The sequence below is a fragment of the Somniosus microcephalus genome, chromosome 8, assembly GCF_052327205.1.
Source record: "Somniosus microcephalus isolate GS21.2 chromosome 8, FLI_Smic_1.0, whole genome shotgun sequence".
Lineage (NCBI taxonomy): Eukaryota > Metazoa > Chordata > Chondrichthyes > Squaliformes > Somniosidae > Somniosus > Somniosus microcephalus.
The window spans coordinates 267,773,923-267,789,121 of NC_140994.1; the positions used below are offsets into that span (position 1 = coordinate 267,773,923).

The window sequence follows — 15,199 nt, forward strand, 5'->3', positions numbered from 1 at the left end:
TAATTAAGAAAGGGAAAATAGAATATGAGAGTAAGCTAGCAGGGAACATAAAATCTGACTGTAAAAGCTTTTATAGATATGTGAAGAGAAAAAGATTGGTGAAGTCAAGCGTAGGTCCCTTACAGTCAGAATCAGGGGAATTTATAATGGAAAACAAGGAAATGGCAGACCAACTAAATACATACTTTGGTTCTGTCTTCACAAAGGAGGACACAAATAACCTCCCAGAGATGCCGGGGAACATAGGGTCTGATGAAAGGGAGGAACTGAAAGAAATCAGTATTTGTAGGGAAATGGTGTTAGGGAAATTGATGGGACTGAAGGCCGATAAATCCCCAGGGCCTGATGGTCTACATCCCAGGGTACTTAAGGAAGTGACCCTAGAGATAGTAGATGCATTGCTGGTCATCTTCCAGAACTCGATAGACTCTGGAATGGTACCCATGGATTGGAGGGTAGCTAATGTTACCCCACTATTCAAAAAAGGTGGCAGAGAAAAAGCAGGTAATTATAGACCGGTAAGCCTGACATCAGTAGTGGGGAAAATGCTAGAGTCCATTATAAAAGATGTAATAGCAGAGCACTTGGAAAGCAGTGACAGGATCGGGCAAAGTCAACATGGATTTACAAAAGGTAAATCATGCTTGACTAATCTACTGGAATTTTTTGAGGATGTAACTGGTAAAATAGAGAAGGGAGAACCAGTGGATGTGGTGTATTTGGACTTTCAGAAGGCTTTCGATAAGGTCCCACATAAGAGATTAGCGTGCAAAATTAAGGCACATGGGATTGGGGGCAAGGTATTGACTTGGATAGAGAACTGGTTGGCAGACAGAAAGCAAAGAGTTGGAATAAATGGGTCGTTTTCCGAGTGGCAGGCAGTGACTAGTGGGGTACCGCAAGGATCGGTCCTAGGACCCCAGCTGTTCACAATATATATTAATGATCTGGACGAGGGAATTAGATGTAATATCTCCAAATTTGCAGACGACACAAAGCTGGGTGGGAGGGTAAGCTGCGAGGAGGATGTCGTGAAACTCCAGTACGATTTGGACAGGTTGGGTGATTGGGCAGAAACATGGCAAATGCAATATAATGTGGATAAATGTGAGGTTATCCACTTTGGTGGCAAAAACAGGAAGGCAGATTATTATTTGAATGGCAATAGATTGGGAGAAGGGGAAGTGCAAAGAGACCTGGGTGTTATTGTGCACCAGTCGCTGAAGGTAAGCATGCAGGTGCAGCAGGCGGTTAAGAAGGCAAATGGTATGTTGGCCTTCGTAACAAGAGGGTTCGAGTACAGGAACAAGGATGTCTTGCTACAGTTGTACAGGGCCTGGGTGAGACCGCACCTTGAGTATTGTGTGCAGTTTTGGTCACCTTACCTGAGGAAGGACGTTCTTGCCATGGAGGGAGTGCAGCGAAGATTCACCAGGCTGATACCTGGGATGGCAGGAATGACGTATGAGGAGAGATTGTGTTGATTGGGCTTATACTCACTGGAGTTTAGAAGATTGAGAGGGGATCTCATCGAAACCTATAAAATTCTGTCAGGTCTGGACAGACTAGATGCAGGAAGGATGTTCCCGATGGCGGGGGAGTCCAGAACCAGGGGTCACAGTCTAAGGATAAGGGGTAAGCCATTTAGGACTGAAATGAGGAGGAACTTCTTCACCCGGAGAGTGGTGAACCTGTGGAATTCTCTGCCACAGAGGGCAGTGGAGGCCAGTTCATTAAATATATTCAAGAAAGATTTGGATATATTTCTTGAGGCTAAAGGGATATGGGGAGAAGGCAGGGACAGGGTACTGAATTTGGATGATCAGCCATGATCTCATTGAATGGCAGAGCAGGCTCGAAGGGCCGAATGGCCTACTCCTGCTCCTATCTTCTAGGTTTCTATGAAAAGGGAGAACGTGTCTTTTTTATTTAATTATACAAAAACATCCAATAAGAAGATTACAAAGGCAACAATATTTCAGTAAGGATCCATTTTAGCTTTTTGTGACTGACATTCTAGATAAAAATGCTTCAGGTGATAAACATTGACTCTCAATACAGTACTGCAAATATAAAATTAACCCAAAAACAGGTTTATCTTTACCTCACATATATTGACCCAAATGTCCTCCTAGCAGGCTACTGCAACTATGACTAAAACATTAGACAACTGGAAATATCTTCTCCAGTTAAGAGCTATCATTTGCCTTCTATGTGCAACAAACTATTTAGCCATATTGAAATAACACCATCATATAAAATGCATTGCACAGTTATTCTACATACGTCAGTAAGCTACAAGCAACGTCACACAATTAAAAAATGACTACACATCAGAATTAATCAGATCAGAGAACTGTCACCTATGAAACCATTACCTTTAATCTTGTAAAACAGTAATGGCTGGGACAAGAAATATTCATGAAATGTGCATCTGTACAATATAACAGCATGTCACAGGTCCAGAAAGGCAAGAACTGTAGGGCGAGAGAGGGGGAAAGAAACATTTTCTGTTCAAAGTTCTTGCCCTTTTAAGCCTCCACAAGGACAAAAAAAAACAACCTCGAAAGATCCAATATGGAGCTGTCCAGGTAGACTCCGAATGTGAATTGGACAAATTCTCACGTTTATCAATTTGCCAGTTTATTTCAGATGCCAACGCTGCCTAGTCGTAAGTCAGTAACAGAATCTTTGAAGCACTCTGTAAAACTGATTCTAACAATAAGGAACCAATTTCAAACATCAGTCATTTGTAAAAACTAGATCCAGATCGGAATTTTAGATCCTCCAATATGCTCAAACTAAATTGACAATTTCTATTTCCTGTTCAGTTCAGTACAACACACACACGGAGGGGGGAAAGAGAAGGGCATTAAATTTCAACAGCAGGTACACAAAATGTTTTAGATTGTACAGTCCAGAAAAGAGAGCTATTTGTCTGTTTTTTTAAAAACATGATATTTTAATATAAAATAAAAGCAGAAAATGCTGGAGATACTCAGCAGGTCAGGCAGCATCTGTGAAGAGAGAAACAGAGTTAACGTTTCAGGTCGATGACCTTTCGACAGAACTGGAAAAAAGCAGGAAATGGAACAGATTTTTAAGCAAGTGTTGGAGCTGGGAAAGGGGGGAGGGGGATGGAAGAACAAAAGGGAAGGTCTGTGATAGGATAGAAGGCAGGAGAGGTTCAGAGACATTGAGAGATATTCAAGGCGAGAGGAGGTGGTAATGGGACAGGTTCAGAAACAAAGGATGGCTCTAGATGAAGTGTGAATTGCGCTGGCAGAATGAAAGACAGCTGCCCTGTGGGGGAGAAGAAAAGACACAAACAAAAAGTGTGGGAAAAACAAATATATGATAGGGGCCGAGGTTATGATGTGAAATTGGTGAACTCGATGTGGAGTCCAGAAGGCTGTAAAGTGCCTAATCGGAAGATGAGGTGCTGTTCCTCGAGCTTACGTTGAGCTTCCGTGGAACAATGCAAGAGGCCGAGGACGGTGAGGTCCGAGTGGGAATGGAGCAGAGAATTAAAACGACAGGCGACCGGAAGCTCGGGGTCCTCCTTACGGACTGAACAGAGGTGTTCCGCAAAGCGGTCACCCAATCTGCGTTTGGTCTCCCCAATGTAGAGGAGACCGCATCGTGAGCAGCGAATACAGTATACTAGATTGCAAGAAGTACAAGTAAATCGCTGTTTCACCTGGAAGGGGTGTTCGGGGCCCTAGACTTTTTTCAACTGAGGATTCCCCTCTACTGTGGTTGACACGGCCCTTGACCGTGTCCGTTCTATCTCCCGCACTTCTGCCCTCACCCCTGCCCCTCCCTCCTGGAACCACGATAGGGTTCCCCTTGTCCTCACCTTTCACCCCACCAGACTCCACATTCAACGGATAATCCTCCGCCATTTCCGCCACCTCCAGCGTGATCCCACCACCAAACGCATCTTCCCCCTCACCTCCCCTTTCAGCATTCCGAAGGGACCGCACCCTCCGTGACATCCTGGTCCACTTCTCTACCACCCCCAACACCCCTTCCTGTGCAAGCGCAAGAGATGCAACATATGCCCTTATATACCTCCCCCCTTCCCACTGTCCAGGGCCCCAAACATCCCTTCCAATTTCAGATCATAACCTTGGCCCACATATAACCATCATTTTGTTATTTTTACCATTAAGTGCTGGCCTCCTAACCAGGGCTGCCATTATCTTACGGTTTCTCAGAATGATATATTGAAATGTGATATTTTGCCATTCAGCCCCAGCTCCAATCAAACCAACAAGGAGCAGGAGAGCAGACAGGATAAACTTGATATCCTGTTCCAACATCCCAGCTTTATGAAAGGCAGGACTGTGACCCCGATCAGGAGGCCAGTTAGTGCACGGTAAAATGTTTAAAAATAAAAAGATTAACCTTAAAAATGGGGACCTATCCAGATGGGGATTGGTATTTTTAGCATAAATACGATCAAAGACGGCAGGGCCTTGCATTATGTTTTGCGTGTAGTCTCTAACAATGCAGTGAAAGAGATTCACGACACTGCCTGTCACACGCTAACTATGTGCAGACATTCAGTCAGACACTATTTTCAATCATCCTTTCAGATGAAGGTAATAATGCCATCCACAAACACCACAGGTGCAACTGTGTAAAAAGGACTTTCTCCTGACTAAACTGATAGGAATACTATCAACATATTCCGCTCTTTGTTCTATGAAAGGGCAGTGGTTTCTGAATGTCATTCCCAATGCTACATGTCCTTAGATGCGATTCATACATTTTAAAGATTTATTTATAAAATAAAGTCTATGAAATACAATCACAACTTAGGGGGTTAATTTTCACAATCACATGGATGGCAGCAGATCATCAGTGATGGCAGAATTTATTTTTACCAGGCAAAAATATCTCCTCACCCATCATCTCTCCCCCCCCATCCCCAAGTCCGAGGGCTTGTAAATAAATCAGTGATCAGTTTTAAAAATAAACGTATCACACGAATACCAATAACCTTCCATTAAAAGTTTCGTAAAAATGTGATAAAATTCACACAATTCCACTGATACAACGTTTATGCTATTGTGAATCCAGCTTAGCTATTAGTGCGCCATTTTCTCAAAGATAGATTAGGCACGATTACTAAATCAGAGCAGAGTAGCAACTAGAGAGTTTACAACCCTCAGAAAAGCAGTGAGCAGCCATCGTGATCCATCTTTATTCACACAGTTAGTGCCTTGCTCCCTCAGTGCCAGCCATGACACATCATTGTCTAGGTCCATCTATAATCTACCTGCAGCAACTTCGTCACTGCTGCTCTGTCTGTACAAGATGGTGCCTTTGGAACATAGGGATTGCTAGATAGAAAACAGACCAAGGTCCATCTAGTTCGCCACCTACCATCTGGCAGTCCCATGATACAACGATAATGGAGTTGTTGACTGATCACAGCGATCAATCTCTATCAATGAGTCTACAACAGACCCAGACACGAGGCGAGGAAAACCCCGTGGGGGAGAGCTTTGGGAAACATAGGTCCAAAGTCACCTGTTCCTCCCGAGCTCGCTACACTCCCCACACGTCACATACTGGATCCCAAAATATTATTTTCTGAAAGAAATCCATCTAATTTGCAATAATCTTAAAAAGAACGACATGCATTTCGATCGCGCCTTTCACGACTTCAGGGTGTCCAAAGCGCTTCACAGCCAATGAAGTACTTTTTCTGGAGTGTTGTCACTGTTGCAATGTGGGAAACGCGGCAGCCAATTTGTGCACAGCAAGCTCCCACAAAAAGTGATAATGAGCAGATAATCTGTCTTATTTGTGATGTTGGTTGAGGAATAAATATTGGCCAGGATACCGGGACAAACTCCCCTGCTCTTCTGCGAAATAGTGCCATGGGATCTTTTACACCCACCTCAATAGAGCAGACTGGGCCTCGGTTTAACAGCTCATCTGAAAGAGGGTGCCTCCAACTGTGCAGCTCCCTCAGTCTTGCACTAGAGTGCCAGCGTAGATTTTTATGCTCAAGTCTCTGGAGTAGGACAACCTATAACCTTCTGACTCAGAGGCAAAACGCTACAAGCTGAGCCACAGCTGCCATTGTTCTTTTTAAAATGATGTATGCTGGTTTACTGATGCAGACAGGCTTATTCCTGGGTAGGTGGCAAACCTTTGGAAGGAGTTACACTTTCTCCAATGGAATACTGAATATCCACATAACATATTGCCCGCTCATGTGCTGTCCCAGTGTAAGCACTTTGGGTGAAACAGGTGCAGACGCGGGCAACCCAAACCAGAGCAGTGAAACACGACGGCAGTAGCACAAGAAACTAACCCTAATCTCAAACATCAGCGACAACAGAAGAACAAGCACAAATGTTGCAACACGAAACACATAACAGTACAGTTACAATAGTATTTTCTTCACCGCACGTCAATTACAAGAGAAATGCAGGGAACAGCACCAACCGCTGTACATGGCGTTCTTTGATCTCACAAAGGCCTTTGACACTGTCAACCGTGAGGGATTATGGAGTGTCCTCCTCAAATTCGGCTGCCCTTAAAAGTTTGTCACCACCCTCCGCCTGCTTCACGACGACATGCAAGCTGTGATCCTGACCAACGGTTCCACCACAGACCCAATTCACTTACGAACCGGGGTCAAGCAAGGCTGTGTCATCACACCAATGCTCTTCTCGATCTTCCTTGCTGCAATGCTGCATCTCACCCTCAGTAAGCTCCCCGCTGGAGTGGAGCTAATTTACAGAACAAATGGGAAACTGTTCAACCTCCGTCGCCTCCAGTCCAGATCCAAGGTCGTCCCATCCTCTGTCGTCGAATTACAGTATGAAGACGATGCTTGCGTCTGCGCTCACTCGGAGGTCGAACTCCAAACTATCGTCAACACCTTCACCGAAGCGTACGAGAGCATGGGCCTTACACTAAACATCCGTAAGACAAAGGTCCTCTACCAACCTGTCCCCGCCACACAGTACTGCCCCCCCGATTATCAAAATCCACGACAAGGCCTTGGACAACGTGGACCACTTTCCATACCTCGGGAGCCTACTGTCAACAAGGGCAGACGTCGACGAAGAAGTCCAACACCGCCTTCAGTGTGCCAGTGCAGCCTTCGGTCGCCTGAGGAAGAGAGTGTTTGAAGACCAGGACCTCAAACCCGGCACTAAGCTCATGGTCTACAGAGCAGTAGTGATACCTGCCCTGCTGTATGCCTCAGAGACATGGACCATGTACAGCAGGCAACTCAAAGCACTGAAGAGGTACCACCAACGCTGCCTCCGCAAGATCCTGCAAATCCATTGGCAGGATAGGCGCACCAACGTCAGTGTTCTTGCTCAGGCCAACATCCCCAGCATCGAAGCTTTGACCACGCTCGATCAGCTCCGATGGACGGGTCACCTCGTCCGCATGCCCGATACAAGACTCGCAAAACAAGCGCTCTACTCGGAGCTCCGACACGGCAAGAGAGCCCCAGGTGGGCAGAGGAAATGCTTCAAGGACACCCTCAAAGCCTCCTTGAAAAAGTGTAACATCCCCACCGACACCTGGGAATCCCTGGCCCAAGGCCGCACAAAGTGGAGGAGAAGCATCCGGGAAGGCGCCGAACACCTCGAGTCTCTTCGCCGGGAGCAAGCGGAAGCCAAGCACAGGCAACGCAAGGAGCGCACGTCAACCCAAGCACCCCAACCCACCCGCCCCTTCAACCACCGTCTGCCCCACCTGTGACAGAGACTGTAGGTCTGGCACTGGACTCATCGGTCACCTGAGAACTCATTTTTAATGTGGAAGCAAGTCATCCTCGGTTCCGAGGGACTGCCTAAGAGACTGAATATCCACGTAACATATTGCCAGCTCATGTGCTGTCCCAGTGTAAGCACTTTCTGTGCAACAGGTGCAGACGCGGGCAACCCAAACTAGAGCAGTGAAACACGATGGCAGTAGCACAAGAAACTAACCCTAATCTCAAATCAGCGACAACAGAAGAACAAGCACAAATGTTGCAACACATTACACTTTTTGTAACACATAACAGTACAGTTACAAGCATTCCTGTCGCTGCAAAGTGGTTTCAGCTCTGCAGCAATGCAAAAACTTTGTGGGTCAGCTAACCCCTACTCCATTTATCACATCTTCTCAATCTTGCAGGTATCCTGCCTTATAGCCCTTGGCCCTTTCATCTCAAGTCTCAGAGAATCATAGAATGGTTACAGCATGGAAGGCGGCCATTCGGCCCGTTGAGCCCGTGCTGACTCTCAGCTAGTCCCACTCCCCTGCCCTTTACCCGTAGACCTGCAATTTGTTTTCCTTCAGATACTTATCTACTCCCTTTTGAAAGATAAAATTGAATCTGCCTCCACCACCCTTTCAGGCCGTGCATTCCAGATCTCAACCACTCGCTGCGTAAAAAAGTTTTTCCTCACGTCGCCTTTGGTTCTTTTGCCAATCACCTTAAATCTGTGTCCTCTGGTTCTCGACCCTTCTGCCAATGGGAACAGTTTCTCTCTATCTACTCTGTCTAGACCCCTCATGATTTTGAGCACCTCTATCAACTCTCCACTCAATCTTCTCTGCTCCATGGAGAACAACCCCAGCTTCTCCAGTCTATCAACGTAACTGAAGTCCCTCATTCCAGGAATCATTCTCATAAATCTTTTCTGCACCCTCTCCAAGGCCTTCACATCCTTCCGAAAGTGCGGTGCCCAGAATTGGACACAGTGCTCCAGTTGAGGCCGAGCCAGTATTTTATAAAGGTTTATCATAACTTCCTTGCTTTTGTACTCTGTACCTCTATTTATGAAGCCCAGGATCCTGTAAGATTTTTTAACCACTTTCTCAACCTGCCCTGCCACCTTCAATGATTTGTGCACATATACCCCCTGGTCTCTCTGTTCGTGCACCCCCTTCAGCATTGTATCCTTTAGTTTATTTGTCCTCTCCTCATTCTTTCTACCAAAATGTATCACTTTGCACTTTTCTGCGTTAAATTTCATCTGCCACGTGTCCGCCCATTTCACCAGCCTGTCTCTGTCTTCTTGAAGTCTATCACTCTCCTCCTCACTGTTCACTATACTTCCAAGTTTTGTCTCATCTGCAAATTTTGAAATTGTGCCCTGTACTCCCATGTCCAAGTCATCAATATGTATCAAGAAAAGCAGTGGTCCTGGAACCAACTCCTGGGGAACACCACTGTATACCTTCCTCCAGTTTCTCAATAAAATAAAAAGGACACAAAGCAAACAAACCAATGTAAGTCTAGCATTTTGAACCGGCTGTGAATTTCCTCCAGGGTGCAGAATGATGCTAATTTTTTTAAACTTTATTTAAAAAGGGGTCCAGTTGGCCCACTGAACTACCTTCAAAAGCTTTTAATCTTAGAAAAGAGCCAAAAAGAGACAATTGTTTTGTATCTAATTGTTTTATTGGTAGCACCCTTGCCTCGGAGTCAGAAGGTCGTGGGTTCATAGTCCCACTCCGGAGACTTGAGCACAAAAATCTAGGCTGACGCTCCCAGTGCAGTGCTGAGGGAGCGCCGCACTGTCGGAGGTGCCGTCTTTCGGATGAGACGTTAAACCGAGGCCCCGTCTGCTCTCTCTCAGGTGGACGTGAAAGATCCCACGGCCACTATTTCAAAGAAGAGCAGGGGAGTTCTCCCCGGTGTCCTGGGGCCAATAATTATCCCTCAACAAACATCACTAAACAGATTATCTGGTCATTATCACATTGCTGTTTGTGGGAGCTTGCTGTGCGCAGATTGGCTACTGCGTTTCCTACATTACAACAGTGCCTACACTTCAAAAAAAAAAAGTACTCCATTGGCTGTAAAGTGCTTTGGGCCGTCTGGTGGTCGTGAAATTCAGTATATAAATGCAAGTCTTTGTTTCTTTCTTATTCTAATATTGGAGATTTCATTGCCATCTGGAGGGTGCAAGCACAGCGGTCGTAGCATTGAAGCACAAACGCACAAAGGTTTCCCCTAATGAGATAGGGTAGGAAAGCTTTGCACAAACCACACACACACTATTCTCAAAATCAATCAGACAGAAAATCTATAAATGCAATATAACCAAACCATAAGGCAGCGGCTGGGCATGGCTGGTGTGTTGCAAAGCAGAAATGCAACAAGGAGTCATGCAAGAGAGTTATAAGGAAGGCTCGCTATCTGGAACATTGACCTGTCTCTCTGTTCAGATGTTGATGGCCTGCTGTGTATTTCCAGTATTTTCTCATTTCACATTTTCAACATTTGAAGCATTTCCTTTTATCTCCGATGTTATGAATTCCACTCAAAATTTAGGATGTAACATGAAGCTCTGATCTGTGTCACGCTATAATATAGCGGACAATCTTTTGGCTTTGTTTCTTAATTCTGCCCTTTTTCTCCATGTCGATTCCTCCTCTCTCTCTCCTACTTTACTCCCTGCTGGCATATTCTTCCTTTCGTTGCTGATTTAATCCCCCCTCTCTCTCTCTCCCTGCTGGTTAATCTCCCCCCACCCTCTCTCTGCTGGATTGTCTGCTCCCTCCTCCCCGCTGGATCGCCCCCGTTCTCCCCCCTCCCCCCGGCAGCGCTCTCTGGATTGCCCCCAATCTCTGCTGGATCGTCGTGTCCCCGTCGCGTCCCCGCTCTCTGCTGGATCGCCACTCCCCCTGCTCTCTGCTGGTGTACCATCCCTCTCTGCTGGTTTAACCCCCCTCGCTCTCTTTGGTGGTTTATCCCACCTATACACTCTGCTGGTTTATTCTCCCCCCTCCCCTCACTCTGCTGGTTTATTCTCCCCCTCCCCTCATTCTCTGCTGGTTTATTCTCCCCCTCCCGTCACTCTGCTGGTTATTCTGCCCCTCCCCTCACTCTGCTGGTTTATTCTGCCCCTCCCCACACTCTGCTGGTTTAGCCCCCACCCTCATTCTCTGCTGCTTTATCTCCACCCTCTGCTGGTTTATCTCCCCACCCACCCTCATTCTCTGCTGGTTTATCCCCCCCACCTTCACCCTCTGCTGGTTTATCCCCCCCACCCTCACTCTCTGCTGGTTTATCCCCCCCCCCTCACTCTCTGCTGGTTTATCCCCCCCCTCACTCTCTGCTGGTTTATCCCCCCACCCTCACTCTCTGCTGGTTTATCCCCCCCACCCTCACTCTCTGCTGGTTTATCCCCCCCACCCTCACTCTCTGCTGGTTTAGCCCCCCCCCTCACTCTCTGCTGGTTTAGCACCCCCCCCTCACTCTCTGCTGGTTTATCCCCCCCTCACTCTCTGCTGGTTTATCCCCCCACCCTCACTCTCTGCTGGTTTATCCCCCCACCCTCACTCTCTGCTGGTTTATCCCCCCCACCCTCACTCTCTGCTGGTTTAGCCTCCCCCCCCTCACTCTCTGCTGGTTTAGCCCCCCCCCTCACTCTCTGCTGGTTTAGCCCCCCCCCCTCACTCTCTGCTGGTTTAGCCCCCCCCCCTCACTCTCTGCTGGTTTAGCCCCCCATTCTCTGCTGGTTTATCTCCCCTCTGCTGGTTTAGCACCCCCACCCTCACTCTCTGCTGGTTTAGCCCCCCCCACTCTCTGCTGGTTTATCCGCCCACCCTCACTCTCTGCTGGTTTATTCCTCTCTCCCAGCTCCCTCCTCCCCTTACCTTCGTGAGCCATGATGACGGCGCTGTCGTCCGACACGTTGTTGTAGATGACCACGGCGGCCGGTTTCTGGGCGGCCGCCCGCAGGATCTTCTCCCTGAAGGTGCAGTTGCCGCGGTGCAGCAGGGCGATCCAGCGCCGGGTGTGGGGCGGCACGGCGAAGCGGAGGTGCGGGTGACAGCCCTGCAGGTTGCGGGGGGCGCCGAGCGGCGCCAGCACCCGGCCGCCCTCCACCTGCTCCTTGGGCGAGTCCAGGCCGTAGCGGCCGTCGTCGGCCGGGCTGGACAGCGGCAGCAGCACCGACAGCCCGCTGGCCAGCTCCACGTACGACACGTTCAGCACGGCCACCACCGGGTCGCTGTGCTGCACCGAGGGCGCGGCCTGGGTCCGGCCCGGTAACCACAACAACAACAAGTAGGCGGCCAAGTAGGCGGCGGCGGCGGCGAGCCTCATCCTCGAGCACCGCTGATTGTGTTTTTACCACAGCAGCAAAAAAAACCGGCTCCTCCGATTAAAACCCAACCCACTTCACCTCAGCTTTTTCCTCCACAGACATTTTCGACGACCCGCACGGTCGATTCTAATCGGTTCTTTCCCCCCTCCCCCACTCCCGCCGCGTGTCCGTTAAAAACATCCGCTTCGGTTTGACAGCCGCGGCGTCACTGCGCAAGCTCGGGCCCACCGCCCAGCCCCCGCCTCCCGCCTCCCACTGCGCATGTGCGTTCCCCCAGCCCCGCCCACCGAGCGGCGTGCTTGATCGAGGGCCACTGCGCATGTGCCTGTTACAACCCCGCCCACCGAGCCTGCTTGGCCGAGGGCCACTGCACATGTGCGCTCCAGCTCCGCCCACCGAGCGTGCCGGATCGAGGGCCACTGCGCATGAGCGTGTTCCAACCCCGCCCACCGAGCATGCTTGGCCGAGGGCCACTGCGCATGTGCGCTCCAGCTCCGCCCACCGAGCGTGCCGGATCGAGGGCCACTGCGCATGTGCTTGTTCCAACCCCGCCCACCGAGCATGCTTGGCAGAGGGCCACTGCGCATGTGCACCCCAGCCCCGCCCACCGAGCGTGCCTGATCGAGGGCCACTGCGCATGTGCGCCGCAGCCCCGCCCACCGAGCATGCTTGGCCGAGGGCCACTGCGCATGTGCGTCCCCAGCCCCGCTCACCGAGCATGCTTGGCCGAGGGTCACTACGCATGTGCGTCCCCCAGCCCCGCCCACCCAACCGATGCGACACGGCGCCACTACGCAGGCGCGGGCGAGCACCCCGCCCCGCCCACCCAGCGTGCCTGACCAGGCGTCTCTGCGCATGTGCGTCCCAGTCTGGTCCCGAGCATGCGCCAGCCCGCCCTTCCTCGCCGCGTATGCGTGCCGCTCTCCCCACGTGTGTAGGCAGACACAACAACAACAACAACGTGTATCTATATAGCACCTTTAACGTAGTGAAACGTCCCAAGACGCTTCACAGGAACGATTATCAAAAAAAAAATTGACACCGAGCCACATAAAGAGATATTATGGCAGATGTGAGGCAGGTGTTAAGGAGTGTTTTAAAGAAAGGCGGAGAGGTTTAGGGAGGGAATTCCAGAGCTCAGGGCCCAGGTAACAGAAGGCACGGCCGCCAATGCTGGAGTGATTATAATCGGGGATGCTTAAGACACCAGAATTAGAGGAGCGCGGAGATCTCTGGGGGATTGTGGGGCTGAAGGAGGTCACGGTGATAGGGAGGGGTGAGGCCATGGAGGGATTGGAAAACCAGGATGAGAATTTTGAAATTGAGGCGTTGCTTAACCGGGAGCCAATGTAGGTCAGTGAGCACAGGGGTGATGGGTGAACAGGACTCGGTGCGAGTTAGGACACGGGGCAGTGAGCACAGGGGGTGATGGGTGAACGGGACTGGGTGTGAGTTAGGACACGGGGCAGTGAGCACAGTGGGTGATGGGTGAACAGGACTCGGTGTGAGTTAGGACACGGGGCAGTGAGCACAGTGGGTGATGGGTGAACGGGACTGGGTGTGAGTTAGGACACGGGGCAGTGAGCACAGAGGGTGATGGGTGAACGGGACTGGGTGTGAGTTAGGACACGGGGCAGTGAGCACAGGGGGTGATGGGTGAACGGGACTGGGTGTGAGTTAGGACACGGGGCAGTGAGCACAGTGGGTGATGGGTGAACAGGACTCGGTGCGAGTTAGGACACGGGGCAGTGAGCACAGGGGGTGATGGGTGAACGGGACTGGGTGTGAGTTAGGACACGGGGCAGTGAGCACAGTAGGTGATGGGTGAACAGGACTCGGTGCGAGTTAGGACACGGGGCAGTGAGCACAGGGGGTGATGGGTGAACGGGACTCGGTGTGAGTTAGGACACAGGCAGCAGGGTTTTGGATGACCTCAGGTTTATGTAGGGTGGAATGTGGGAGGCCAGCCAGGAGTGCGTTGGAATAGTCGAGTCTAGAGGTAACAAAGGCATGGATGAGGGTTTCAGCAGCGGATGAGCTGAGGCAGGGGTGGAGACGAGCAATGTTACGGAGGTGGAAGTAGGCGGTCTTGGTGATGTTGCGGATATGTGGTCGGAACCTCATCTAGGACGCCAAGGTTATGAACGGTCTGGTTCATCCTCAGACACTGACCAGTGAGTGATAGAGTTGGTGGCTAGGGAATGGAATTTGTGGCGGGGACCAAAGACAATGGCTTTGGTCTTCCCAATATTTAGTTGGAAGAAATTTTTACTCATCCAGGAATTGATATGGATCAAATGAGAGGCAGTAGAGGGGTCAAGAGAGGTGGTGGTGAGGTAGAGCTGGGTGTTGTCAACATAAATGTGGAACCTGATGTGTTTTCAGACGATGTCGCCAAGGGACTACATGTAGATGAGAAATAGGAGGGGGCCAAAGATAGATCCTTGGGGGGCACTCGAGGTAACGATGTGGGAGTGGGAAGAGAAGCCATTTCAGGTGATTCTCTGGCTGCGATTTAGATAAGAATGGAACCAGGCGAGGGCAGTCCCACCCAGCTGGACGACGGTGGAGAGGCGTTGGAGGAGGATGGTGTGGTCAACTGTGTCAAAGGCGGCAGACAATTCAAGAAGGACAAGGAGGGATAGTTTACCTTTGTCACAATCACATAAGATGTAATTTGTGACTTTGATGAGAGCCGTTTCAGTACTGTGGCAGGGGCGGAAACCTGATTTGAGGGATTCAAATATGGAGTTGCGGGAAAGATGGGCACGGATTTGGGAGGCGGCAACAAATTCAAGGACTTTGGCGAGGAAAGGGATGTTGGAGATAGGGCAGCAGTTTGCAAGGACGGAGGGGCCAAGGGTTGGTTTTTTGAGGAGAGGGGTGATGACAGCAGATTTGAAGGGAAGAGGGACAGTACCTGAAGAGAGAGAACTGTTCACAAAAAAAGTATTAAAAGATTTAGATGCGTCTAGTTTTATTCCACAAAAAAAAATATTTTTTAACGCAGATTTATAGAATTAGTGCAAATTAAAAAGTGGGATGTGAGGGGGCGTTGGGGTGCCTTTAAGGCAGGATTCGTTTCATGCATGCGCACTTCTAGA

The 15,199-nt window shown here is 49.6% G+C and overlaps 1 protein-coding gene across 6 annotated transcripts in view; it reads right to left on the reverse strand.

The window, feature by feature from the left end:
- LOC147114384 (E3 ubiquitin-protein ligase RNF130-like) overlaps positions 1–12,313 on the reverse strand; it is a 220,144-nt gene extending 207,831 nt beyond the window's left edge. For 2 of the 6 annotated variants that reach the window (XM_085996049.1, XM_085996050.1), the window contains exon 1: positions 11,644–12,313. In XM_085996049.1, coding sequence (XP_085852175.1) covers positions 11,644–12,094 — 451 coding nt within the window. In that variant the 5' untranslated portion in view covers positions 12,095–12,313. The remainder of the gene's footprint in view (positions 1–11,643) is intronic. The other 4 variants (XM_085996051.1, XM_085996046.1, XM_085996048.1 and 1 more) reach the window with 4 other exon arrangements.
- Positions 12,314–15,199: the final 2,886 nt, after the last annotated feature.